This window comes from Pan paniscus, chromosome 2 (genome assembly GCF_029289425.2).
Source record: "Pan paniscus chromosome 2, NHGRI_mPanPan1-v2.0_pri, whole genome shotgun sequence".
Lineage (NCBI taxonomy): Eukaryota > Metazoa > Chordata > Mammalia > Primates > Hominidae > Pan > Pan paniscus.
Window position 1 is genome coordinate 122,576,126 of NC_085926.1, and position 26,209 is coordinate 122,602,334.

The 26,209-nt window shown below is 43.0% G+C and overlaps 1 protein-coding gene across 26 annotated transcripts in view; it reads left to right on the forward strand.

Annotated features, from left to right (window-relative positions):
* The window catches only part of KALRN (kalirin RhoGEF kinase), a 692,638-nt gene that overhangs the window by 581,394 nt on the left and 85,035 nt on the right, over positions 1-26,209 (forward strand). For 12 of the 26 annotated variants that reach the window (XM_034957211.2, XM_034957212.2, XM_034957216.2 and 9 more), the window contains 3 exons: positions 15,260-15,543; positions 16,681-16,785; positions 20,036-20,131. In XM_034957211.2, the coding sequence (XP_034813102.1) occupies positions 15,260-15,543; positions 16,681-16,785; positions 20,036-20,131 (485 nt within the window). The remainder of the gene's footprint in view (positions 1-15,259; positions 15,544-16,680; positions 16,786-20,035; positions 20,132-26,209) is intronic. The other 14 variants (XM_034957213.2, XM_055110361.1, XM_057301875.1 and 11 more) reach the window with 3 other exon arrangements.

Genomic DNA, 26,209 nt, shown 5'->3' on the forward strand with positions numbered 1-26,209 from the left:
TCACGTCTGTAATCCTAGCACTTTGGGAGGCTGAGGCAGGTGGATCACTTGAGATCAGGAGTTTGAGGCCAATCTGGGCAGCATGGTGAAACCCTGTCTCTACAAAAAATTTTAAAAAATTAGCTGGGCATGGTGGCATGAGGCTATAGTCTCAGCTACTCAGAAGGCTGAGGTGGGAGGATCACCTGAGCCCAGGAGGTTGAGGCTGCAGTGAACTGTCATTGAGCCACTGCACTCCAGCCTGGGTGACAGAGTGAGACCCTGTCTCACACAAATGAACAAAGAATTTGTGCTGGCAATGCAAAGATGGAGGAGACCTCTTCTCAAGGACTTTGCTCAGGGAGGGAAAATATGTAAACAAGCATTTATCAGTGCCAAACAAATAGCACAAAAAGGTACTCAGAGCAAAAGGAGAACATGCTGGGCTTACAACGAAGAAGTCCTTGGTAAGCTTCAGAAAAGCAGAAAAGCTAAAGGGTGTATAAGCAGGGAAGAATGCAACATAGTACAGTGAACTGAAAAATTAGACTAAAGTGAAGGGTTCTTATAGGACACTGGTCTTCAAACTCTGGTGCACATCAGAATTACTTGGGAGCTTGTTAAAACACAGGATTCTAAGCCACCCCAATAGTTCCTGATCCACTAGCTCTGGAGTAGGGCCCAAGAATTTTTATTTCCCACAAGTCCCCAGATGATACTGATCTTGCTGGTCTGGGGACCACAGTTTGAAAACTTTGGATTATCAAAAAGTGGAACTCAGAGAACAGGCAAGGTGAGATCAGGCCTGATCGTGGAACTACCATAAAAAAGTAGGCTGACAAATTAGATACTATTGATGAACTTTTGAATGTGATTTGAACAAAGCGATACAATTGCTCTGGTGGCAGAGATATATCAAATGAATAGGAGAAAAAGACTGGGGGCAGAGAGATAGTCTGGAGCTGTTATGTAGTTAAAGCAAGTAGATTTAAACTATCTGAGTGACAGTGGGAATGGAAAGAAAATACCAGTGCAGAAATCTTTTTTTTTTTTTTTTGAGATGGAGTCTCGCTCTGTCGCCCAGGCTGGAGTGCAGCGTCACGATCTCGGCTCAATGCAAGCTCCGCCTCCCGGGGTTCATGCCCTTCTCCTGCCTCAGCCTCCTGAGTAGCTGGGACTATAGGCGCCTGCCACCACGCCCAGCTAATTTTTTTTTTTTGTATTTTTAGTAGAGACGGAGTTTCACCATGTTAGCCAGGATGGTCTCGATCTCTTGACCTCATGATCCGCCCACCTCGGCCTCTCAAAGTGCTGGGATTATAGGCGTGAGTCACCGCACCCAGCCATGCAGAAATCTTAGTGAATGAAAAGTCTGCTGGTAGGAGAACAAAACTGGAAGTTAGCCTTGCCCATTCTGTGGGAGAGTCTTCAGTTATATACAGTCATTTGTATAGTGCTATTTTGAGTCTTTGTGCTTATTACTAGGGCTGAACTTGTTTATGTTCATACCATCTGAAAAGAAAAGGAGAAAATATTACTAGGTAAGCTAATAGAGTTAACGGTGCTTTATGGAGCTCATTGAGGGCTTGTTTGAAGGCCTAAGACATACCATGGACTCAAGAGTGGCCCTGATTTATGGGGAAATTGGGCTTACCTGCCAGATATGGAGCTTGGGAGGGCTGCATGCGGAGAGCTAAATCCAGGAGAAGGTGCCCACTCCAGCCTCGGAAATTGGTAGGTGCCTTGTGCCATAATTAGATGACCCTCCTTGTTGTGCTTGTGATGTCTTCGTAGGCGAGTGCAGATTTCAGGCAATCTCAGTTCCTACTTATCCACTAATTCTTGCTGGCCACCACTTGAAAATAGTAAGCATTTCTTGTTTGTCTATTTTAAAATGAATGTTATGGTATATATCTTAGGTATATGACATGATGTTATAGGATACATATAAATAGTTATCTGCTACTTTGTATCCTCTGGCCAACATCTCCCTGTTTCTTCCCCCTACTCCAGCCCCTGGTAACCAGTGTTTTATTTTCCATCACTGTATATTTGACTTTTTTTTTTTTTTAAGATTCCACATATAAGGGAGATCATGCAATAGTTTTCTATGTCTAGCTTATTTCACTTAACATAGTGCCTTCCAGGTTCATCCAAGTGGCAGAATTGCCTTCTTTTTAAAGGCTGAGTAATATTTCATTGTCTGTGTATATAAATACATACATCAGTTTCTTTATTCCTTGGTTTGTTGGCAAACACTTAGATGGTTGCTGTATCTTGGTTACTGTGCATAATGTTGCGATGAATGTAAGGGTTCAGATATCTCTATGAGGTAGTAACTTCATTTACTTTGGATGTGTACTCAGAAGAGGGATCACTGGGTCATATGATAATTCCTTTTTATTTTCTTTCTTTCTTTTTTTTTTTTTTTTTTTTGAGATAGGGTTTTACTCTCGTTGCCCAGGCTGGAGTGCAATGGCGTGATCTTGGCTCACTGCAACCCCGCCTCCCAGGCTCAAGCAATTCTCCTGCCTCAGCCTCCCGAGTAGCTGGGACTACAGGTGCATGCCACCACACCCAGCTAATTTTTGTATTCTTTGTAGAGACAGGGTCTCACCATGTTGTCCAGGCTGGTCTTGAACTCCTAAGCTCAAATGATTCGCCCGTCTTGGGCTCCCAAAGTGCTGGGATTACAGGCATGAGCCACTGCGCCCGGCCTGATTATTCTATTTTTAATTTCTTTAGGAACCTACATACTGTTTGCATAATAGCTGTATCAATCTACACTTCCAGCATCAATGTGCTAGGGTTCCCTTTTCTCTACATTCTCACTAGCATTTGTTATCTCTTGACTTTTGATAATAGCCATTCTAACAGGTATGAGATGATATCATAGTGAAACCATTTTGGTTTTTTTTTTTTTTTTCACAATGAAAGGCCTGTATTTTATACTAATATAATGTGCCCTTTCTTCAGTCTGAATTTGTAAAGTTTCACCATATTCTTTCAGCGGCTATGGTTTTTGTTTTGTTTTGTTTTTGGTTTTGTTTTTGAGACAGAGGTCTCACTGTGTTGCACAGGCTGGAGTACAGTGGTGGAATCACAGCTCACTGCAGCCTTGACCTCCTGGGCTCAAGCGATTCTGCTGCCTCAACCTCCTAAGTAGCTGAGACAACAGGAACGCACCACCACACCAGGCTAATTTTTATTATTATTTTTAGTAGAGATGAGGTCTTGCTATGTTGCTCAGCTGGTCTCAAACTCCTGATCTCAATTGATCTTCCCACCTTAGCCTTCTAAAGTGCTGGGATTATAGGCATGAGCCACCACTCCCGGCCTTGGTGGTTATGTTTTGAACTCTTCAGAAGTCTTTTGGGAAAGTTTTCTACTCCACAGTTTAGAAAAAATGTGTGTTCCCTCTCCAGAAGCTGCAGCAAACTCTAGCAGAAGTAAATGGGTGTGTAGGTTGAAATAATATCTAGAATATTTACTCTTAGAAGAGCAGCAGATCTGCTTTCACTGACTTTTGCTTGATCCCACATATCAAGCTTCAGAATCCACCACTGGTGGAATATAGAGAGAATTTTCTCGCCTTTAGCTTCCAGAGACAGCTAGATGGGGCAGTGAGTCCAGTGAGTCAGCACAGCAGTATATCAGAGCAGCGGCCTTGTGTTTTCAGGAAGTGCTTATCTAGGGGCAGAGGGTGGAGTTCATTGCCCTTTGAGGGCTTTCCTCCCTCTGTCTCTGACTCATACAGAGGATTACACAGGAGAACCCGAGGTCGAGGAGACCTTGAGGACAGTCAATTGGGAACTTTCATTTTATCCTCTGCTTCCAATGCCATCCTAACAGGAGCCAAAGCGTGGGGCCAGGGTCGTGGGGAGGACAGCACTGAAGAAGCCTGCAGTAGTTGAGGGAGATCTGCACTGAATTAGAACAAAATTTAGGAGACTTCTGATTTGAAGCCAGAGGTGCTGACTTTTGAGTCTTTGGAGATTGCCTGTTGGAAATATTCCTGTTGAGGGCCAATGTCCCAATGGGCTCTGAAGATGAGAAGGATCCCTGCCCTATGTGGATGCCACTGGATCTGGAATCATTTCTGTGGCTCAGATTTCTGTACACATTCTGCCAGGACAGGAGCAGCCGTATTGGGAAAAGAAGGGGGACAATAACTAGAAACGAACTAAGATGTGGCCCTTGCTTTTGTACTTTTAATTTAATGGGAAAAAATAGATATAGATGTTCTAAATGCATAAGGATTCAGTTGTACAGAATTTATAAAAACACAAAGTTAAGTCTGACTGAAGTGGTAAGGTAAAGGATGTTGAGTTGGTAAAGGATGCATTGGAAAAGAGACTCCTAAACTAGGTCTAAAAGTGGTGGCATAGTAAGTGGGAGGCAGGGGTTTGCGCTATGCATTTGAGACTTGGGGATGACTAAGAGATGGAAGATGGAATATTCTGAGCCAAGATGCATCTGCCAAGTTTAGTCTAAAGTTGTGGTAAGAGTAATTGCAAGGGCAACAAGTTTCCTAGTGTCAAGGAATAGTATTTCTAGCTCCCCCCACCTCCCGGCCCCATTTCCTGTTGCTGTCACCATAGCAGCTATCTTCATTCTCCAGCACTAAGTGGCCCAGGCACCAAGATGGCTAACCAGATGGTTTGCTGAGAAGCCAGCCATGCCAGAACCTGGCCGTACATAGCCTCAGGACCTCAGCTGAATATGCAACCAGGAGCTTGTATTCTGTTAAATTTTGCCAGAGTATTATTGTACACCATGCAGGACATATTATGTAATAATACTTACTTCAGGCCTTATGCTGTCAATGCTTATGAACAAATATGGATTTATCCATTGGCTACCCAGGAAATTTTCACCTTTGGCCCTCCCATTACATGCCCTTCTCTAGATATTCAATTTCCAGTGTGAACAAAAATGTATATATGATATTTCTATAATTTTTATATTAGCAAATTATTTCTGGAAAGCAAAGAAAATAGGAATGTTTGAGTATATAATATCTTCAGACAGATGTATTGAAGTACATTGGCCTTATACAACTCAAGCCATATGAAAGCAATATGAATGAGTTTGCAATTATTCCCATGCCATTGGAGCTAAAGTAAGACAAAAGAACAGAAGGTCAAAGGACCCCTCTGTAAATTGTTAGTGGATATTAGAAATCTTTGTGGTTTCTTCTGATTTCAGCCATTGGAGTCAAAGTTTCCAATTCGGTATTATGATGAACACCAGGTGGACATTTATAGACCTATTGACCATCTAGATAAAACGGGTATGGTTTATATGGAGCAACTGGACCCCATTGTCTTTTAACAATCACATGATGCATTATATAGAAGACATGCCTTTGGGGTGTGCTTGAATACCATCACTGAACTCCAGAAGAATGGATTGAAACCGAGTTTTTTCATTTTTGAGTTGTACTACTCAAGCCAATGTAGAAAATAGTGAGCCAGCCTCATAAGTAATATATTTGTGATGCCCACAATCCATGGAAGCCTCGGATGCCACCTGCACATATGCTTGCTCTCTAGGGTCCCAGCCTACCCCTTGCAAAGACACTGCTACTGGTCTTTGGGGACACTAAGCTCCTAACACTATTAGAACTATCTTCTTTTTCTGTCTGGGAAGTGTAGTCCTTCTCTACTTCCAAATCGCCTTGGAGTCAGTAGAAACAAGGCTAAGTCAGTATTTTGTGATTAGAAAAGTAATGGGTGACAGTCCTGTGGATGCAACAATAAAGCATTCGCCAGAGCCTATGTTTGCACTCTTTGATGACTTGTGTACAGTGTGTTCTGATTTCAGAATCGTTTGTCAAATTTTACACTAAACCAGAAAGGGGAGTAGCATTTTTTTTAGGTGTAACATTGAAGTAAGTATGAGTTGAAACTTTAGAAACAAGAAATTAAATTTCTAAATTAGTTATATCAGATATAATAAATTTCTGGTATATTCAGTTCCTACCGATGTCTACACAGGTTTCTTTCTTTTCTTTTTTTCTTTCTTTGTCTCTCTCTTTTTTATTCTCTTTCTTCCTTTCTTTTTTGTCTCTTTCTTTCTTTCCTTTTCTTTTCTTTGCTTTGCTTTTTTCTTTCATTCTGCTATGTTGCCCAGGCTGGTCTCAAACTCCTGGGCTCAAGCAATCCTCCTGCCTTGGATTGCTGGGATTACAATCCCAAAGTGCTGGGATTACAGGTGTGAGCCAGTGCGCCTGGCCTATGCAGGTACCTTTTATTTGGTTACTAATTGTATTAGTCAGAGTTCTCTAGAGGGACAACAGAACTAATAGGAGATATATATATATATATTTATTTATATACACACACACACACACACACACACACACACACACACACACACAAAAGGGAGTTTATTAACTCACATGATCGCAAGGTCCCACAATAGGTTGTCTACAAGCTGAGAAGCAAGGAGAGGCAGTCCAAGTCCCAAAACTGAAGAACGTGGAGTCCAATATTTGAGGATAGGAAGCATCCAGCACCGGAGAAAGATGTAAGCTGGGAGGCTAGGCCTGTCTAGTCTTTTCACGTTTTATCTGCCTGCTTTATATTCTAACTGCGCTGGCAGCTGATTAGATGGTGCCCACCCAGAGTAAGGGTGGGTCTGCCTTCCCCAGCCCACTGACTCAAATGTTAACACCCTCACAGACACACCCAGGATCAATACTTTGCATCCTTCAATCCAATCAGGTTGACACTCAGTATTAACCATCACACTAATGAAAGGCTACCTAAGTAGAAGAAGGACAATGTTTGACACAGACAATGGACTGGTTAGGATATGTTCAGTGCACAAGCTCTCCTAGGCTTTATTCTGATTTTTGTCTTCAGTTGAAGCAGGTAGCACTTATGTGTGTTGCATGGAAACATGCTAAAACAGTCGCCGTCTATCTGAGGTTTCACTTTCCACAGTTTCAGTTACCCACAGTCAACTGAGGTCTGAAAATATTAAATGAAAAATTTCAGAAATAAACAGTTCATAAGTTATAAATTGCACACTGTTCTGAGTAGTGTGATGAAATCTCACACCATCCTACTCCGTCCTGCCCAGGATGTGAATCTGAATCATTCCTTTGTCCAGCATCTCCATGCTGTATATGCTACCTGCCCATTAGTCACTTAGTAGCTGCCTCAGTTATCGGATCAATTGTCCTGGCATTGCAGTGCTTGCGTTCAAGTTACCCGTATTTTACTAAATGATGGCTCCCAAAGCGCAAGAGTAGTGATGCTGGCATATTGTTATAGTTGTCCAATTTCATTATTAGTTGTTGTTGTTAATCTCTTAAGGCCTAATTTATAAATTAAACTTTATCATAGGTACATATGTATAGAAAAAAACATATATAGGGTTTGATACCATCTGTAGTTTCAGGCATCCACTGGGGATCTTGGACTGCATCCCTTCCCTCATGGATAAGGGGGAGATTACTGTACTGTGATTAAAATACCTGAAATCATGGAGTTGTTGCCCCAAGGCTTAGGCTAATAACATCAACGTGCTTATTCTAACCCCCAAGATGGTATCTGAGACCATAATCTCAACAGTTGTTCAATTACCTCCTCATAGAGTCCTTCAGAGGCTCCCATTCTGAGGGATACCCCTGTAGATAGAAGGAGGCAGGTGTCATCTTCAGGGAATAACCTGTGCTGCTTAAACTTCCAAATGGTGAGGGAGGGGGAAAATTGCCTGATAGCCAAAGGATGAGGCTACCTTATTCTAGGAAGAGATTTCAGGCATTGGTCTTAGGAGTGGTTAAAGAGCTATCATTACTTACTGGAGATAGGGAGAATCTATTACCGGGTGGCAACTGGTAGTATTAGGTTTTTCTTTTGCTTTCATGAGACACAGAACTTTGAAGCTAAAACTTTTGACGCTTAACATATCGAGACTAGCCTGTAGAAGAACACACAGATAGAATGAATGAATACACAGAAAAAAGTCAGTCATGGAATTAGGGGAGGTTTTTATGGTTTTATTAATTTTTATTTAACAAATGCTTCTCTGGGTCTAGACATTGTTCTAAACACTTTTCAAATATTAACTTCTTAATCCTAGGAGCAACCTTATGAGATAGGTTCTAATATTCCCTACTGATGAGGAAACCAAGATACAGAGATACAGAAACCAAGGTAACCTGCCCAGAGTCATAACAGTGCCCAGTGGTGGAGCCAGGCAGTTCCACCTGGAGATTTATGCTTTAGAGTAAAAGCAGTGCTGTTCAGTGTGTGACCACAGACAGCCAAGGTCTTTGAACTAAGTCCAATCCACAGTGAGATGAGCCCAGAAAATGAGTGTTTTGACAGTTCCACAACATCCAAGAGTGTGATGTATTTCATAAAAGTATTGGTCTGGCCAGGTATGATGGCTCATGCCTGTAATCCTAGCGCTTTGAAGGCTGAGGCGGGAGGATCCCTTGAGCTCAGGAGTTCGAAACCAGCCCGGACAACATCATGAGACCCCATCTCTATCTTCTTCCAAAAAAAAAAAAGTACTGGTCCAAAATAGATTGGAAACAAGTAAAACTGATTCTTTACCACAGACAGTTTGGGAAGCACTGCCTAGAAGAATTCTCACACTCATGCGAATGGATTTGTACAATTATATATCTATTTATCTCTATCTATATCCCCATATGCCCAAATGTTCATCGTTAGGAAAATATATTACAAAATTATGATGTAGCCTATGAAAGAATATTATTCAACAATTAACATGAGGCTGGGCACGGTGGCTCACACCTATAATCCCAGCACTTTGGGAGGCTGAGGTGGCCAGATCACCTGAGGTCAGGAGTTTGAGACCAGCCTGGCCAATGTGGTGAAACACCATCTCTACTAAAAATACAAAAATTAGCAGGGTGTGGTGGTGCATGCCTGTAATCCCAGCTACACCAGAGGTTGAGGCAGGAGAATCATTTGAACTTGGGAGGCAGAGGTTGCAGTGAGCTGAGATCGCGCCATTGCACACCAGCTTAGGCAACAGAGTAAGACTCTGTCTCAAAAAAAAAAAAAAAATTAACATGAATGAACTAGATCTACATGTATGAACATGAATAAATCTCAAATAATTTTGAATAAATGAAGTTGCAAAGTAATACCTACATTATGATAATTATATAAAATATAAAACACAAAATAATACTATATTCACATAAAAGTAAATGTTTAACAACATGGATAAGAAAGATGCACACTAGCTTCAGAAGAGAATTTAACTCTGATGAGGGCAATTAGAGAGTGGGATTGCAACTGGGCAACATAAAAGGCTTCAACTATATCTGTAATCTTTTATTTTTAAAAAACTTGGAGTAAATATGGAAAAATATTTACACTATATCTAGGTGATGAGTACATAGATGTCAATTTTTTTCTATATTTTTCTGTATTTTAAAACTATTTCATGATAAAATTCGCTTCAGAAAATTTTTTTTAATTCTAGAAAGCCAACTGTACATACCAGAACATTAGGGGCTCTTTATTATTTGCAGTGTCCAGGGATCCATTTGTCTTCCCATTTACTTAATGCCAGTCATTGGTCTTTGGGCAGTTTCTAAAGCCTCTTTGCTAAAGAGGAAGCATTGGTTCAGAGCCCTAGAATAGGCCTAGGGATGCCTAGATGCTGGTACTAGTTCTGTTACTGATTTGTGACAAGTGGTTTTCCACATATAAACCTTTAAGCAACTTGATGCTCCCTTCTATAATAATGGTAAAGATGAAAGGAACACATGGAATGAACTTGGATGTAGAGATAAGATTAAATACATGTGTGGTGGAGTCAGATCTGGGTTTAAGTCTTGCCTTTGCCAGTCACTATGAGCCTCAGTTTCCTAAAACAGTCTCATTTTCTGTTTCCTAAGGTGGGAATCCTAATAAATAACACTTGCCTGGACTTGGGATGATTTGACGAGAGAACGATATTATTGTTGTAGTTATTCCAAATCTGTCACTTAACTGTTTTATCTAGAAAGATAGTAAAATAAGTTCTCTAGCAGCTAATGGCAGCCATTTTCCAAAAAAGATGGGATGAGCATAACATGCCAATCCCTCTGAAGAAGCGATTAACTAAGTAGATGTTTCTAGTCTAAATGATGCCACATTCCTTTATAACCAGACATTTAAAGTGTCTTGGAAATGGTCTTATCCCAAGTCAGGACACCCACTAGGTGATGAATTACATTGCTTCCAGCTCTGAGATTCCCATAACTTGGGCCATGGTTGCATGGCTCCAGTTGCTTGCATGAAAAAAACTTGAAACAACAAAATAGAGATTACTTTTGGTTTTTAATTTGTACTTTATACTCTTGCCATTAATTTTCACAGAAAGCAAAGAAGCAGATGTAAATGACAACAGGGGAAGAGGAATGGTCATTCAAAATGTGCATTTGTGAATCTCAAAACCAGGCCATGATGTACCATGGAACAGAAATCTTAGGCAGTCATCTGTCTCGCCTGGTAACGCAAGGCACAGTTAATGTGGCCGGACTTCTAGTTCTGCTGACACGACATGTGCTGATAATAAGTCTTGAAGGCTTGGATTCAGTAGAACCACATGGCATCACACGGGTCTAGTGAATGAAAAGCTTCTGCAAACTTATCAGCAGAAAGATAGCAGAGAGGCCCTGCTTCTATTACCAGTGTTCTGAAGATGTTTATCACCCAGCCTTCTGAGAACAGTAGTTTGACCCATACCAAACACTTCAGAAACAATGTCAACACACCCAAGACCACAGCCAGCAAGGAATTTTCTGAGATAAGATTACAGCTTTTTCCTTAAAGAGATGCCAACCAAGTTAGTCGAGCTCCTAATATTCCCTGAGTATAGCAACCCTGTGAGTTATCCTTCATACCAGAGAATTTTAGAAGCTCAATTTTTATGCTTCCAAATACAAATATTCTGCTGCTGTTTTCCAAGTTATGCACAAAACTCTAGCAATATCCAAGAAAGTTCCAGTAGGGTCAAGGCTCAGAAAGCCTGAGATTTGTGCCCATGAGACCAGCCAGTTGTAGCCACCGGAGACAGCTGTCTATTGGCAAAAGCATCCATTCACTTTTCCTTCCATCCTCCCTCCCTCCCTCCCTCCCTCCCTTCCTTCCCTCCCTTCCTTCCTTCCCTCCCTCCCTCCTTCATTCCCTCCCTCCCTCCCTCCTTCCTTCCCTCCCTCCCTCCTTCCCTCCCTCCCTTCTTCTTTCCTTCCCTCCTTCCCTCCTTCCTTCCTTCCTTCCCTCCCTCCCTCCTTCACTCCCTCCTTCCTTCCCTCCCTCCCTTCCTCCTCCTTTCCCCTCCTTCCCTTCCTTCCCTTCCCTCCCTTCCCTCCCTTCCCTTCCTTCCCTTCCTTCCCTTCCTTCCTTTCCTTCCTTTCCTTCCTTCCTTTCTTTCCTTTTCTTTCTTTTCTTTTCTTTTCATTTCTTTTCTTCTCATTTCTTTTCTTCTTTCTCTTGCTCTATTGACCAGGCTAAAGTGCAGTGGTGTGATCTCAGCTTACTGCAACCTCTGCCTCCTAGGCTCAAACTGTTCTCATGCCTCAGCCTCCCAAGTAGCTGGGATTTTAGTCATGTGCCACCACACCTGGCTAATTTTTTTTTTTTTTTTTTTTTTTTTTGTAGAGACGGAGTCTTGCCATGATGGCCAGGCTGGTCCTAAACTCCTGGCCTCAAGTGATCTGGCCACTTCTGCCTCCCAAAATGCTGGGATTACATGCATGAGCCACCATGCCCAGCCATATCCTTTCACCCTATTTCAGGATTTTATTTCTTCTCTATTGGCTACATGTAGGCCAGAGGGCCTCCCAGGTAGATTAGACCTCTAGTCTAGGTCTAGGGCAAAGTCATTATAGGAAAAGGTGACTCAGTCTTCGAGTAGGTATGAAAAGCCACTGTAATAATTTGTTTAAATACCTAGTCCTGTGTTTGATTTAAATCTCAGTATGCAAACCGGCACTGTCAGGGGGCCTATGTGCGAGTGAGGTAGAGCTGGTCAGGTATTCTCCCAAGATCATGGTGATGATGAGAAGCATCAGCATACACAGAGACAACTCACCTTTGATTTGTTCAGATGCTAATGGTATCACTTCTTGCTTTGAAGTGTCTCACGTTCATTTCTTTATATTCCCTGTGCACAGCCCTAGTGTGGTTTTCTGGGCTCTAATTCCTCCTTCCCAGGGCTGTGCTGTATATAGTTGCCAAGATTCATTAAAAACAAAGCAATAACAACAACAACAACAAAAACTCTTTCTATCATGTCATTTCCCAGTAGTCTCATAATAAAGTTTATACTCCTCTGGTTTATTATTGAATGTCCTCACAAATTTTTCTATCCAGGTTCTCTTTCTCCACTAATCTTTATTTCATCCAAAGGATCTATTACTGGCTGTTAACTTATTTTTCATTTTTCCTGCCTCTGTGCTTTTGTTCCTGCTGTTTCTCCCTTTTGGAATTCCTTCACCCTTCTATTCAGATACAGCTCTTCCATTAAATCTTTTCAGATCAATCCCGCCTACACTGATCTCACCCTCCTCTGAACTCTGCTTACTTGTCAGCTAAAGTCCATACCAGCCCTCTGGCAATTAATCACATACAGCCTTGTGAATTTATCTTTATTTTGCATGCTTAATCTTGCTTTTTCATTTTTTCTCTCTCTCTCTCTGTCTCTCTCTCTCTGCTTCTCTCTATTGTGTATGGATATCTATGTATAGCTAGGTAAGAGGTCTGTGAAAATAAAAATCTGTCTTATATATCTTTATAATACATGACCTAATCAGTGCTCCATGACATAATTATTACTTAGGAATTTTCACTGAGGATCTTGATTTGCATGCTGACGCTCCTGTGCAACTTTCGAATGCCCAGCTTTCTCAGTACTGGTAGAAACAAGCACTGAGAACTAGGAAGACATCTGAAGTGGACTTAAAGGGCTTTCTTTTGAATAACTCAAAACTATTCTCTAAAGCCAAGGTAGGTAGATGCTAATGCTGATCTCCTCCGAGTTTAATGAGTATTCAGAAATCAAGGATTTAGGGAAAATTAAATAAAGTTTGCTCAATGTGGTTTTCCTGCATGCCCACATCTGCCACATGCCTGTTCTAGCCTCTCTATTCTTCCATGGCAGCGTGGCTTTCCCTGGACTTGCTCTTCCTCAAACCTCATCCCTAACCCCATATTCAGAGGGAGCCTAGAGAACTGGGCGGGTGTAGACATGAAAGGCCCAGTAGTGTTTGTTTGTTTGTTTGTTTGTTTTGAGATGGAGTCTCCCTCTGTCACCCAGGCTGGAGTGCAGTGGTGCGATCTTGGCTCACTGCAACCTCCGCCTCCTGGGTTCAAGTGATTCTCCTGCCTCAGCCTCCTGGGTAGCTGGGATTGCAGGCATGAGGCACCATACCCGGCTCCAGTAGTGTGGTTTAGTGCTCAAGTCTGGCTGTCTGCAGTTCAGATTTCACCTTGCCCCTATGAGCTGTATGTCCTTAAGCAAGTTAACTCTTTAAGTCTGCAGTTTCTTCTTCTGTAAAATGAGGATAATGACAGAACCTACCTCATAGAGTTATACGGAGAATGAAATGATAGTCCACATAAAATGTTTAGGCTATTGCAAGCATATTATACGATTGAAAATAGTCAATATATGGCATGCAGCTTACAAACAATATGCTGAGATTTAAAAAACAAAACAAAACAAAACAAACTCTTGTTCTCCAATCACTGTGCCTTTAAAACAGTACAAGAATTCTCTATACTCTGTCTTGTTTCTCACACCCATGCTCTTGCATCCTCTCTAATTAGGCCATGGCCCCCTCCATTCCACTACAGCTGCTTTTTTCAAAGTCACCAATGATCTCCATGTTGCTCAGTTTTAAGACTTAATTCTTGGGTCAACTCTCCTGACCTATCAGGCAGCATTTGACACGCCGATTTCTCCCTTTGTAAGACATTTTCCACATGCAGCCTCCAGAACACCCCACCCTCCTGGTTTTACTCCTACCTCACTGGCTACTTTCTTGTCCTCTCGTCTTCCTGCTTCTGGCTTAGTCTTTGGACTTTGTCTTTATCCATACCCACGCCTCTGGCTGATCTCACCCAGCTTCATGGCTTCCAACCCCATCTCTCCTCTAACAACTCTGCAGTTATCTCCAGCTCACCAGCACTTTCTCCCCTGAGCTCCAGACTTGAAGGCAAGCTGCTATTCAATTTCTCCACTCAGGTATCTAATGGGCATCTCAAAGATGTCTAAACCTAAACTCCTATATTTCCTCCCTGAGTCCTATTCTTCCTATCTTCTTCCACATCTCAGGAACCCCATCCTAACCTCAGACCCAAAACCTGAGATACCCTTGACTCTTTTTTCATATCCCATACACACATAGTCTGCCAGCAATTCATATTGACCCTTCCAGCAAAACATCTCCAGAATCTGATCACTTCTAACAACCACTAGGACCACCCTACTTCTAAACCACCAACATCCCTCACCTGGAATAGTGCAGCGGCCTCCCAACCAGTTTCCCTATTTCCACTTGCCCTTAATATAGAAACCAGAATGACCTTTAAAAATATAAGCCAGATTGAATCACTCTGGCTCAGAATCTTCCAGTGGGTTTTCACTCCAGGTAAAAGCCAGAGGCATAGCACTGGCTTACCACGTGCTTGTTGACCCAGCTCCCAGCAGCTTTTCTGACTTCCTTTCTTACTGATCCCCCCGGCTTACTCCACCAAGGCCACCCCAGGCCTTGCCTTGGGACCTTTGTGTTTGCTCTTCTGCCCAGAAGGCCCTTCGCCAGATGGCGTCACCACCACTAGGCCTTGGCTCACATGTCATGTCATGAGACTGGCCCTGACCACCTGTTCAATCTGCACCCCCTCTTCCAACCCCAGCACTCGCTAATCCCTTCCCGTACTTTGTGTTTTGATGTAGCACTTCTCACCACCTGTCATACTTTTCATTTTGCTTATTTTATTTTTATAGTCTATTATATGTGTTTCCCACCAGAATGTAAACTCCGCGAAGGCAGGAGTCTCTGTCTTCTGCCCACACCTGTATCCATAGTACCGGGAATGGTGCTTCATACATTAAAAATTGAGTGAGCATTTGCCTTTCTTACTGTTGTTGAGAGGGTTCTCTGGAGTGGGGTCTACAGCTGGCCTGGACATTCTGCTTTGTGTCCTAGCTTCCTGAGGATGGAGCTGTCTCACTCCCAGGTTTGCGGCCTGCCTTCACCACCTCTGACATGGCTGTGTCTGTCCGTTTTCCTCAGATGCATACTCTCATTCCTCAAGTGAGAATGGAGGCAAGTCCGAGTCCGTGGCCAACCTGCAGGCCCAGCCCTCCCTGAACTCCATCCACAGTTCCCCGGGTCCCAAGCGCTCCACCAACACTCTTAAGAAGTGGCTGACGAGTCCTGTGCGTCGGCTCAACAGCGGGAAGGCAGATGGAAACATCAAAAAGCAGAAGAAAGTTCGCGATGGTCGGAAGAGCTTTGACCTGGGATCTCCCAAGCCTGGGGATGAAACAACCCCTCAGGGAGACAGCGCTGATGAGGTACTTACAGGGGGCCCTGGAGTTGTCCATCAGGAGGGCCTTCTGACATGTCTCCTTCCTCAGGTTTTGTCAACTAGGCCATCTCAAATCTCCATTAGTGTGTTACCTTGAGCCTAAGTGATTTGGATTCTTTTTATTCTTAAGACATTGGCCAGTTTGATTTGTGGCTGATTCAGAAACTGACTAGCCCCTAAGACGTCCAGCAGACAGAAACCATTTGCCAGATTTGGAGATAGGACCTGGGCCTGAGGGGAGTCATTTGGTCATTAGTTCCCTACCTCTACTAAGGACTACATTAAAACCAGCTAGACCTGTTTAGATTTAGAATAAAAGAATGAAGATTGTTTCATTTTGAAAACAGGACTGTGCTGGGAGATTGTAGCTGTTTTCAAGTCTCTTGAGCAGTGCCACACATCAAAAGGAATAGATCATCCAGAGTTACTCCAGATAACTATGATGAACAGATGAAGATTACAATAGGCAGGGTTTCCGCTCAAAGAAAAAGTTTAATCTAGGAGTCAGTCAGTGATTAAATGGGCCTTCATGAAAACTAATGAACGCCCATACTGGAAGGTTTGAGAGACTGTAGCCAAAGTTAGGCTGGATGAAGCTGAGATTCTGTAACCAAAAGACAGTGGATATGTTTTGGTTGGGGAAATGAGATACCTGTTTTATTTGGCACACAATCCTGCTCTAATCACTGATGTGGCTAAGAAATTCTTTGTGATGTGTAACTGGACCCCCTCTTGTTGTGATTTTATGCTACCTGCCATTTCTCCCTCTGGAAATGGCAGCTAAGCCTGGCGGCATTTGGGCTATGGTTTCATAGCCCTACAAAAATGTAAAAGTTAGGCTCTCTCTGACTACTTCCAGCTTTTTCTTTTCTTGCTAATCGATAAGATAGATAGTTTCTGGTTTTGCTTCTTTTTGGGGGTGTGTGTGTGTGTTCCCCACTGGTGCTCACTCTCATTTGAAATAAGCAGGTGTATCCATGTATCAAAAGAGGAAATTGCGGCTGAACAGTTAAGAGTGAGTTGAGAGAGGAACTCTCCTCCTATGTATTATTTTTGTTAATGTCAAGTCCAGAACCACTGGCATGTTTGTGACACAGTAACTAATGCTGCTCTTTTGTTCTAGAAGAGCAAGAAAGGTTGGGGTGAAGATGAGCCGGATGAAGAGTCACACACACCCCTCCCACCACCTATGAAGATTTTTGACAACGACCCTACACAGGATGAAATGGTAGAACTTCTTTACTTGCTCACTTAAAAGAGCAACGTGCCGTGCGTGATTTTGTTTTTCGTGTGTAATGGGGGTAGTCATACTCTTTCTCCCATGTTATCTCGTTGTCCACATGAATCCATGTTGATATCAATTGTGTCTCTATTTGGTAGGTGTCCCTTCCCCAACCCTGGAGGTCCAACTTCATTCTAGGCAGTGGAGGGGGTGTGTGCAGAATTCTCAAAGTGGGAATCTGCCTGGTGTCTTGTCCTGTTGATAAAGGGTAATGGCTCTGTCTTTGGAAGCAGCACATCCTAAAAGGAGCAATTCCAGGTAGTTCCAGTCCACAACCATTTTGTCGTACCTGACTGTACAACCTGCATGTTAGTTGTTTTCCCTATAGTCAACTCTAAACTCTAACTAATGGTAGCTACCAGTCAAGCCCAGTGTTGGTCAAATTTTGCAATGACGGTATGAGGAATGGAGATGCTGCTAAGGGGAAGTTATTGTCAAAGGTGGGCAAACCTAATATGCGAAATTGCCTGACTTTGCTTTGCAAGATTCCCCGGCCCGCTGGCATGCATAGGCTCACTGGTATTTGAAATATCGATGCCCCCTGTGTCTCCAGTCACCCGGTGATCATCCCAGTTGTTCTGGAGCAGAAGCGTAGGTTAGATGTGCTTCCAGGTACTGACCCGAGGCTTGGGGCAGCTTTATGTTCTCCCTCACTTGTCACTCAGTCTCCTTGCAGCCCTGCTTTCACATCACCTTTTTTTTTTTGCCTTAAGTGTTGCTGATTCTCTTAGACTCTGGACGTGGAAGCGGCAGGTTTGGGTTTTGACTGTATGGCACTTTCCATTTGCTTTTTCAAGTGCTGTTTTGTTGCAGTGGTGGTAGTGGATGTGGCAGCTTGTCTACCTGTCCCTCCAGGCTCTCCTGTGCTCTCTAGTGCTCTGCCCTGTAGTGGGACAGCCTCCTGCGGGTGTGTCCTTTCTGGTGACATCTCAGTTCTTATTTTAATTCTCTCTGCTTTGCATTTGAATTGTTAACCCACAGACATTAACTGAAGTCTTCCTCTGTGCTAGGCCTGAAGGACAAAGTCTAGGGACTCTGAGATGTGGCAGCTGCCCCCATGATGTGACTCACCTAGTCGTGGCCCCTCCTAGGTGATGTTGGTGGCCCTGTCTTCAGGGCCAGCTCTTTGACTCTGGATTGTTGGGAAGAGACATAGTAGGAAGGCTGGTGTTATACCATCCTGGGTTCCTGAGACAGAAGTGCTGGTGCTTCACCTTGAGATGGAAATGAGACCTGCCTACTTGTAATGTATTTTATAAACAGCGATCATGGCCTAGGGAGTAGGGTGCCCATGTCTCACACAGCCTTCTGTGCAAGGGCCCCACTTGCATAAGGTCACCACCCTCTCTCTCTAATTCCCTCAAACACAGCTTGTTTACAGAAATGGATGTTACATTGTTTCTGGATAATTTTTAACCTAGAATTCTGACTTACCTTTATTTGTGTAGCCTTTTCCTTATCCAGAAATGGGGCAGATGGCAACAGTCTCCTTTCAGATACATGAACTCTCCTTATTCCTGCTTGTTTGATTTCTGTATGTTTTTTATAAATGTTTGGGAGTGGGATGAACTTCAGAGCATCTAGCAAATGGAGTTGGATTTATTAAAACAATTTTTACAACACTGTCAAAGGAATTTTTAAAAGTTCACCGTTGTAATATTGTGCAATTGTCTTCTCCATGTTTCCTTCTAATCTTTTTCATATGTGTGTATGTTTTACTTTTACAATTATAATATGCATATGTTGTGTCCAATGTTTTATTTACTACCATTTCCTAAAATTGCATGAATTTTTTTCTTCCTAGCTGTAATTTTAATAGCTGGAGAAAACTTTGCTTATTTGCTGTTCCATAATGTGTTTGATCAGCCTGTTGGGGATATCCTAACAGGGTGTTTCCATTGTTTGCTACTATGGCTAATACTACTGCATACAGATCACTGTGTATATACAGCATTTGTTCTTTTGACTTCTGTCCTTGGAATAAATTCCCAGGAGTAGGATTACTAGATTAAAAAGAGGATAACTTGATTTTCCACATAGACATAAGCTTTTTCCTGCAGTCCCCAAGAGAGGAAAAAGAATATTGTTATATCTTCCTTAATTATAATTATTTTCCTCCCATCTCAGAAGCAAAGACTTAATAAAGTAACTTAGATTAGATGAGAAGCTTCATTTTTGAAACTTTCTCTCTAACCCAAGGGGCAAACTTGAAGGAGCCTATGTCCTGGCCTTGGGAACACCACTGCCCTCTGCTCTGATAAGCTGGAAGTAAAAGCACACACAAACCGTGCAGGGTTAACCATTTCTCCCCCAGTTTCTTCTCAGGTAGAAGAAGGAAGAAAAAGCCAAACAAAAAACCACCATCGTTCAGTGAGCAGGAAGCCCCAAACCATTGACCACACAAACAACCACACGGACAACTCCTCACTGCTGGTGCAGGGGAAAAGGGACACAGGGAGGTCCTGGAGTCGTCTCTCTTTACTATGAACAGGGTAGTTCCTGGCTGCTTCAGGACTCCTGCTAAAGCCTTTTATTACTTCCTAGTGTTCCAGTTCAGGGGCCTTACCAGAGCCAGCTATGCTTTGTGGAGGGGTAAGGGTGTATGTGTGTCAGGGGCAGAGGGGGAGAGGAAGACAGAGAGAGAGAATATAGGAAGGGAGTATCTAGCTTGCTGGTCTCTAAGGGTCCTGCCCCTAGCATTTTTGCTGGACACATAATAAAGATCTATATCTAAGGCTATAGTAAAGCAAGGACTGTTTCCCTTTTTTGGACACACTCAAGGCTGGGTTTGTTGAATCCTTCACACCCCGAAACAGCAACAGGCAGCTGTGTAGTGGCCAAAGTCTTGTTTGCCCACAGAGCAGTAGCCCCCGCCCTCCAAGCTGTTGCTGTCAGTAGGTACAACCCTAGTCTGTAGGCCTCCCAGGAAGTCAGTGATTTCTCCTCTCCCCTCCTTCCTAGGCTTGCCCAAGGATAGCCTAGTCCCATCCATTTGCTGCTGGCTAGAATTCCTGATAAGGGGTTGGGCAGGCCTGTATTACACCCACACTCTTCTCCCTCTGTCACCTCTTCCGTCTAAACACAGAACTTTGCTTCCCTTCCCTGGCTGGAGCTTTGGACTTTCTGTTTTATTTCCTGATCACTGTTCCTTATTCTTTGCTAATCTGCTTTTCCTCTGCTGCCTGATGTCTTGCAGTCCTCCTCTTTGCTAGCAGCCCGGCAGGCTTCCACTGAAGTACCTACTGCTGCAGACCTTGTCAATGCAATAGAAAAGTTGGTCAAAAACAAGCTGGTAAGTGGGGTTCCTGGAGGCAGTTCTGTGTGTGTCTCACCTTCACACTGCTCCAGCCTTGCATCTGTCTGCCGTTTTCTCCTTTGCACCTGTCCTCATTCTTCCTATGTGATTGCAGCTAATGATGGTTTCTAAAAAGCTGTACCCCAGAGTCCTTTTTGACTTTGTTTGGGAATGGGTATAGGGAATTAATACATCATTTGGGGGCTGCAGTGTTGATGAAAGTTGAAAACTATCCAAGACAAACTCACCTCATTGCAAGCCTGATCCAGCGACCCACAGGCAAGTGGCATTCAGTCAGTGATTGATATATATTTGGTTAGCCCAGAAGCTAGTACACTGTGATGCTGAGACCCAGAACACACTGATTGGATATTTGACAGCACTAGGAAATTTTATGGGGACTTGGGTAGCCTTCCAGCGTGCAAAGTCTTTCAAAAGTAGACTGCTGATTATAAAGGGGAATGGGCAAAAGTGTGTGGATACCTCACCACAATAAATTAAGAGAGTCAGTGCCTAGCCCTACAATGGGGGGAAAAACTGAACATAAGCCACTGGCAGCCTGTCTAGCCTGTGACTGTCTCATGGACCCATCAGCCCGTTGGAGGGATAGGTGATGAGTCTGAGCAGGTTTGGGGTTTTGGCATAATGCTGGTGAAAGGGCCCCTTTTTGGATAGCTCATTAGGATGGAGCTGTTCCTCCACTCTCGTTTTTACATTTAAGTGTATCACCACAGGATGACAATTGGAAGCATTTTCCTTTCTTTGACTCTCATCCATATCACCCATTTAGCTTTTCCTGCAATTCTCATTAGGATAAATGTCTGTGCTTCTGCCAGACTTCTGTTGGGCAGTCTTATTAATCACTTGGCCCAGGAGCTAGAGGAAAATGATGGATGCTCTCTATGGAAAGCTACCTAATAATTTTGACTATAGTAACTCCCTTTTCAGATATCCCAGCATATACTATATAAATGAGGTTTAATACATATGAGTTTATTCTTTTCCTGCTAAATTTTCCTTTCTAATTAAAAAAAAACAACAAAAACCTGCTCTTTTCAGTACCTAGTGTCAAACTCCTGAAAATCGTCTATTTTCCTGCCATCTTTCCTTTTCCTACCAGCAGGAGTTAAGTACTCTTCTGGGCACTACATTGACTTTCAAAGACCCCTCTCTGACTGCTTCTCACTTGCTCTCCCTCTCCACACCAACCTATACACCCTCTTCATTCTACAAATGCTGTATTTAATTTTTTTCTTAAAGTCATCCTTTTTCTTTCTTTTTTGCATTTTTTCTTTTACCATCTGAGCATGGGCCCTGAATTCATTCCTGGAGTATTGCAGTAGCCATTGCCTGCCTTTTCTCTGCTAAGTCTGCCTTCACCCCCAATTGGTCTTCTGTAAACACTGCTTATTGCCTCCCTCTTGGCTACATAAGCAGTGGTCTCCAATGGGGGGGTGCCCTCAGGTACATAAGACAACTTACTGGGGTATGGGAAGAAAATATTAGAGCCTCTTTATATCATTTTAAAATGGTTTTGTGTGTGTTTTCTTATGTATATAATGATAGTACAGTAGCATAAATATAGAATTTATAAACAAGTTACATGTTTAGGGGTACACGAGCAAAATTATTTTCAGTGACAGAGATATATAATCAAAGTTTGGGAATCACTGGCCTATACATAAAGTCCACACTTACCTAATATTCTGATATTTTTGTAGCCTGTTCTCCAACCTACCTTTCCAGCGTCTAGTTATTTATTTGGTTGTTGAACTCTGTTCCAAACAAATTGTTTTCTTTGCTATCCTCGAACTCACACTTGGCTTTCTTCCCTCCAAGTTTTTGTTCATATGGCCCCATTTCTCTGGAATGTTCTCCCTCTTATGTTTGCTTATCTAGAGCATAGTGGTCATTCAGGGTCCTACTCAAATCTCCTCTCTACAAGGGCTTCTCTGAGCAGCCCAGGCCAAATTTCCATTATAATCCCATGGTAATTACTAAAGCCACATACTGCCTGGGACAGCTCTTAAGCAGCTCTGTGGTGTAATTTGTTAAAATATCATAATGATTTCATTTGCGTTTTACCTCCCTAGCTAGATGGTAAGTCATTTAGGATATTATTAATTTTTGCTCTATTAGTATAAAAAAGTCTTTTACACTTAGTGGGTTTTTCATGAACACTTGTTTCCAGAGTCTATTTTTATATTTTGGATTACCTTTTTGCCCACTACTACTGCTAAGCTTTGCACTGCTGACAGTCTCCAGACCACTAATTTGTGTGATCGATGGTGTTAAACATGTAAGCAAAGACATAGAAAAGTCCCATCACAGCAAATTTTCTAGAGAAGAGGGGATGTGGGATGGCATTGGTGTTGATTGGCTTTATTATAGGCTCTCAATAAATGTCTGTTGAATGAATGTCCTTTCTGTGGTGAGTGTGCCATAATGAAGGATATAACTTCTTCCAGCAATAACTACTCTTGAGGACCTACAGTAAGCCCAGAATTAGAGCTATCTTTGGCTTAACATGTAAAACCAAGCTCACGTCACAGAAAGGAAAGAGGAAGCAGTGGTTTGGTTTCTTAGAATCTTCCTACCAAAATTTGATTCTTGGTCCTTTCCACCACTTTCTCTTTCTCCCCTTCCCACATGTGGTAGCAATGTAACAATACTAGGTTGAGAATATCTCAGCCATGCTTGGGAGCACTAAGTTGCATTTTCACCTTCGAGACTCTTAGTCCTATTCCTTATCAGTTCTTCCGCTTAGAAGAAGAAAAGATTCAGAGCTCATAAAAGCTCTGGAGTATTTATTTGACTAAGTACAACTGTGTGATAGCTGCGAAGATAGTGAGTATTATCACAGGCTTGGTTAATGAAAGTACAATGTACAGATCAAAAGAAGCAATAGTATTCAAAGGTATTCAGACCATACACGTCATGAGCTGTGTGTGACTAATGCATTCGATTCTTTCTTTCTTTTTTTTTTTTTTTTTTTTTTTTTGAGACAGAGTCTCACTCTGTCATCCAGGCTGGAGTGCAGCGGCATGATCTCGGTTCTCTGCAACCTCCACCTCCCAGGTTCAAGTGACTCTCATGCCTCAGCCTCCTGAGTAGCTGGGATTGCAGGCACACCACCATGCCTGGCTAATTTTTGTATTTTTAGTAGACACAGGGTTTCACCATGTTGGCCAGGCTGGTCTCAAACTCCTAACCACAGTGATCCACCCACCTCAGCCTCCCAAAATGCTGGGATTACAGTCATGAGCCACCACGCCCAGCCAATGCATTCTATTATTCTATTCTAAATGCAACGTTCTACAATGTTCTTGAACAAACTGGAGGGGCCCAGAGGAGGTAACCAAACCATGTGGTCCGTGTAATTTGAAGGAAAGTTGAGGAAACCAAGGTTAACTATGGGGAGAAGTTAGGAGAAGACACATGAGAGCTGTCTTCTAGTAACTGAAGCACTGCCGTGGGAATGAGGTTGCAAAGAGCAACTAACTCTTTATTACCCCAGAGGGCAGAATCTAGACCTGTGGGTGGGAGTTTTCTTCGTTCCATATGAGGAAGAACTAATAAAGTTCTTTCCACTTTACAGAGTTCAATTCTATCTTACAGGAGCATCTGGTATTCTTGGACTTTACTGAGTCCTTAAAGTCTTTCCGCTTTATTGGTTGCTCAAGCCGTGGCACCGAATCCTGCTTTAGAATTCATTTGGCTCCCTGGCTCCACCCAAAGGCCATGAGATCCCCCATGTTCCTATCTCCCAGAGCTGCCCCTGGTGCTTTATGGTCACTTGGTCATTTGTTATACCAAAGCTTCTGCCTCGGTGAGTTAGGATCTCTGCTGCACAAGACCTACCGTTAAGGAACAAAAACAGGGTTTATCTGCAGTGCAGATAAAACTCCCGAAGAGTCACCACCCACCCATGAGTCCTTCTGGACATTAATGGGCCCTTCTGTGGTCTTGCTATCAGCCTTGGTCTTTAATTCGTGCTTTTGTTTATTAAGAAAGATGCTCACCCATCTCCCCAGATAGAACTAACACACTTTTTCTGGGTTTTGCATTAAGGGATTATCTTTGAGCCAGGAATAGGGTTCCCCCTGTTTTCACTGTGTGATTTTTAATAAAGCCTTTTCCAGACGTGTGGACTGTTGCTGCTGGCAGTGACTGTGTAAGGAATCAGAAGACCTAGGATTTAGTCCTGCCTCTGCTATCTGCTGTATAGTCCTGGGAAAATTACTTAGTCTACTTGGGGTTCTCTTTTACCTCATTTATTAGTGATGCTGATTCTGTCTATTCAAATCTAATCCCAACAGAGTTATGATGATAATTGAGTAGGCATGAACGGGCTTTGTAAACTGATAATCAAGCATCTACAAATGTTAGTTCTTAGCCACCTCGACTGCCTTGTGAAGGACAGGGAAAGGGAACTGTGTCATCCTTATCTCCTGTAGCTTGGTATGAAGCTGGGCACATGGAAACTTAGTATTTGCCAGCAATAGATTGGTTGGGTGAATGTTGCAGGGTAATAGTTTGACAGTCTATACAATTTGGTTTTATTTCCCAAGTTTGAGAAACAAGAGCTTCCTGGCCATGTGAGAATCTAGTGTATCTCTAAACTGAAGTCCTGGAGCCCCAGAATTCTACCATCTTCCTGGCATGAAAGACCAAGCCTCTGGAAAGAAAGCCCCTAGGCCAAGTGTGGTGGCTCACACCTGTAATCCTAGCACTTTGGGAGGCCGAGGCGGGCAGATTGCCTGAGCTCAGGAGTTCAAGACCAGCCTAGGCAACATGGTGAAACCCCGTATCTAGTAAAATACAAAAGAAATTAGATGGGTGTGGTGGCATGCGCCTGTAATCCCAGCTACTCCGGAGGCTGAGGCATGAGAATCGCTTGAACTCGGGAGGCAGAGGTTGCAGTGAGCCGAGATCGCGCCACTGCACTCCAGCCTGGGGTGACAAAGCAAGACTCTGTCTCTACAGAAAAAAATAAAAATAAAAAGAGAGAGAGAGAGAGAAAAGAAAAAGCCCCTTTCTGAGCTCGTCATTGGGTGGCACACTAGCGTAGTTCACTGGGCTCAGGATGGCCCTAGTGGACCCTGGCTAATAATCCTCTGCCTTTAGGGAAGAGACTGGCCAGGACTGAACTCCTATTTAGTCTACTTGGTGGCCTGGCACCCTGAGAATGTGCCCTACCTGCTTCAGCAAGACTTTCCACCCTCTGGTTCTCCTATTTTGACAGCATTCATCTCCTCCTTGGGCCAGCCTTGTGGGTCATGGAAGAACATGGCCACAGCCAGGCTGTATTTGTGTGTGTGCTTTGCCCCCCTTTAGAAGAATTAACTTGTTTTGTCAATAGCCGGGTGGAGTTAGCAAAAGTTCAGAATCCAGATGGGGAAAAAATAATGGCCTCATCATATCCATTGCAGAGGTGTATGTTTCCAGGGACTGGGTTCTTCTAGCATTCTTCTGTGGAAGAGATTCCCAAGCTTCGTTTTTTTTGCTTGTTTGTTTGTTTGTTTTGAGACGGAGTTTTGCTCTTGTTTCTTGTTGCCGAGGCTGGAGTGCAATGGCGTGATCATGGCTCACCGCAACCTCCGCCTCCCGGGTTCAAGCTATTCTTCTGCCTCAGCCACCTGAGTAGCTGGGATTAACAGGCATGCGCCACCACACCAAGCTAATTTTGTACTTTTAGTAGAGACAGGGTTTCTCCATGTTGGTCAGGCTGGTCTTGAACTCTCAACCTCACGTGATCCGCCTGCCTCGGCCTCCCAAAGTGCAGGGATTACAGGCATCAGCCACCACACCAGGCCGATTACTGAGGTTCTTGTAAGAAGGTAAAAGTTTAGATTTCCACCATTTTTTGTTTGTTTGTTTTTGTTTTTGTTTTGTGGAGGCAGGGTCTGACTTTGTTTCCCAGGCTGGTCTCAAATTCCTAGCCTCAAGCAATTCTCCTGCAATGGCCTCCCAAAGTGCCAGGATTGCAGGTGTAAGCCACCATGCCCAGCCTCCACAAAATTTTTTTTTAGCCCAGTTACAAATCTGAAATGTCATTGGCCTGGAAAATCCAGA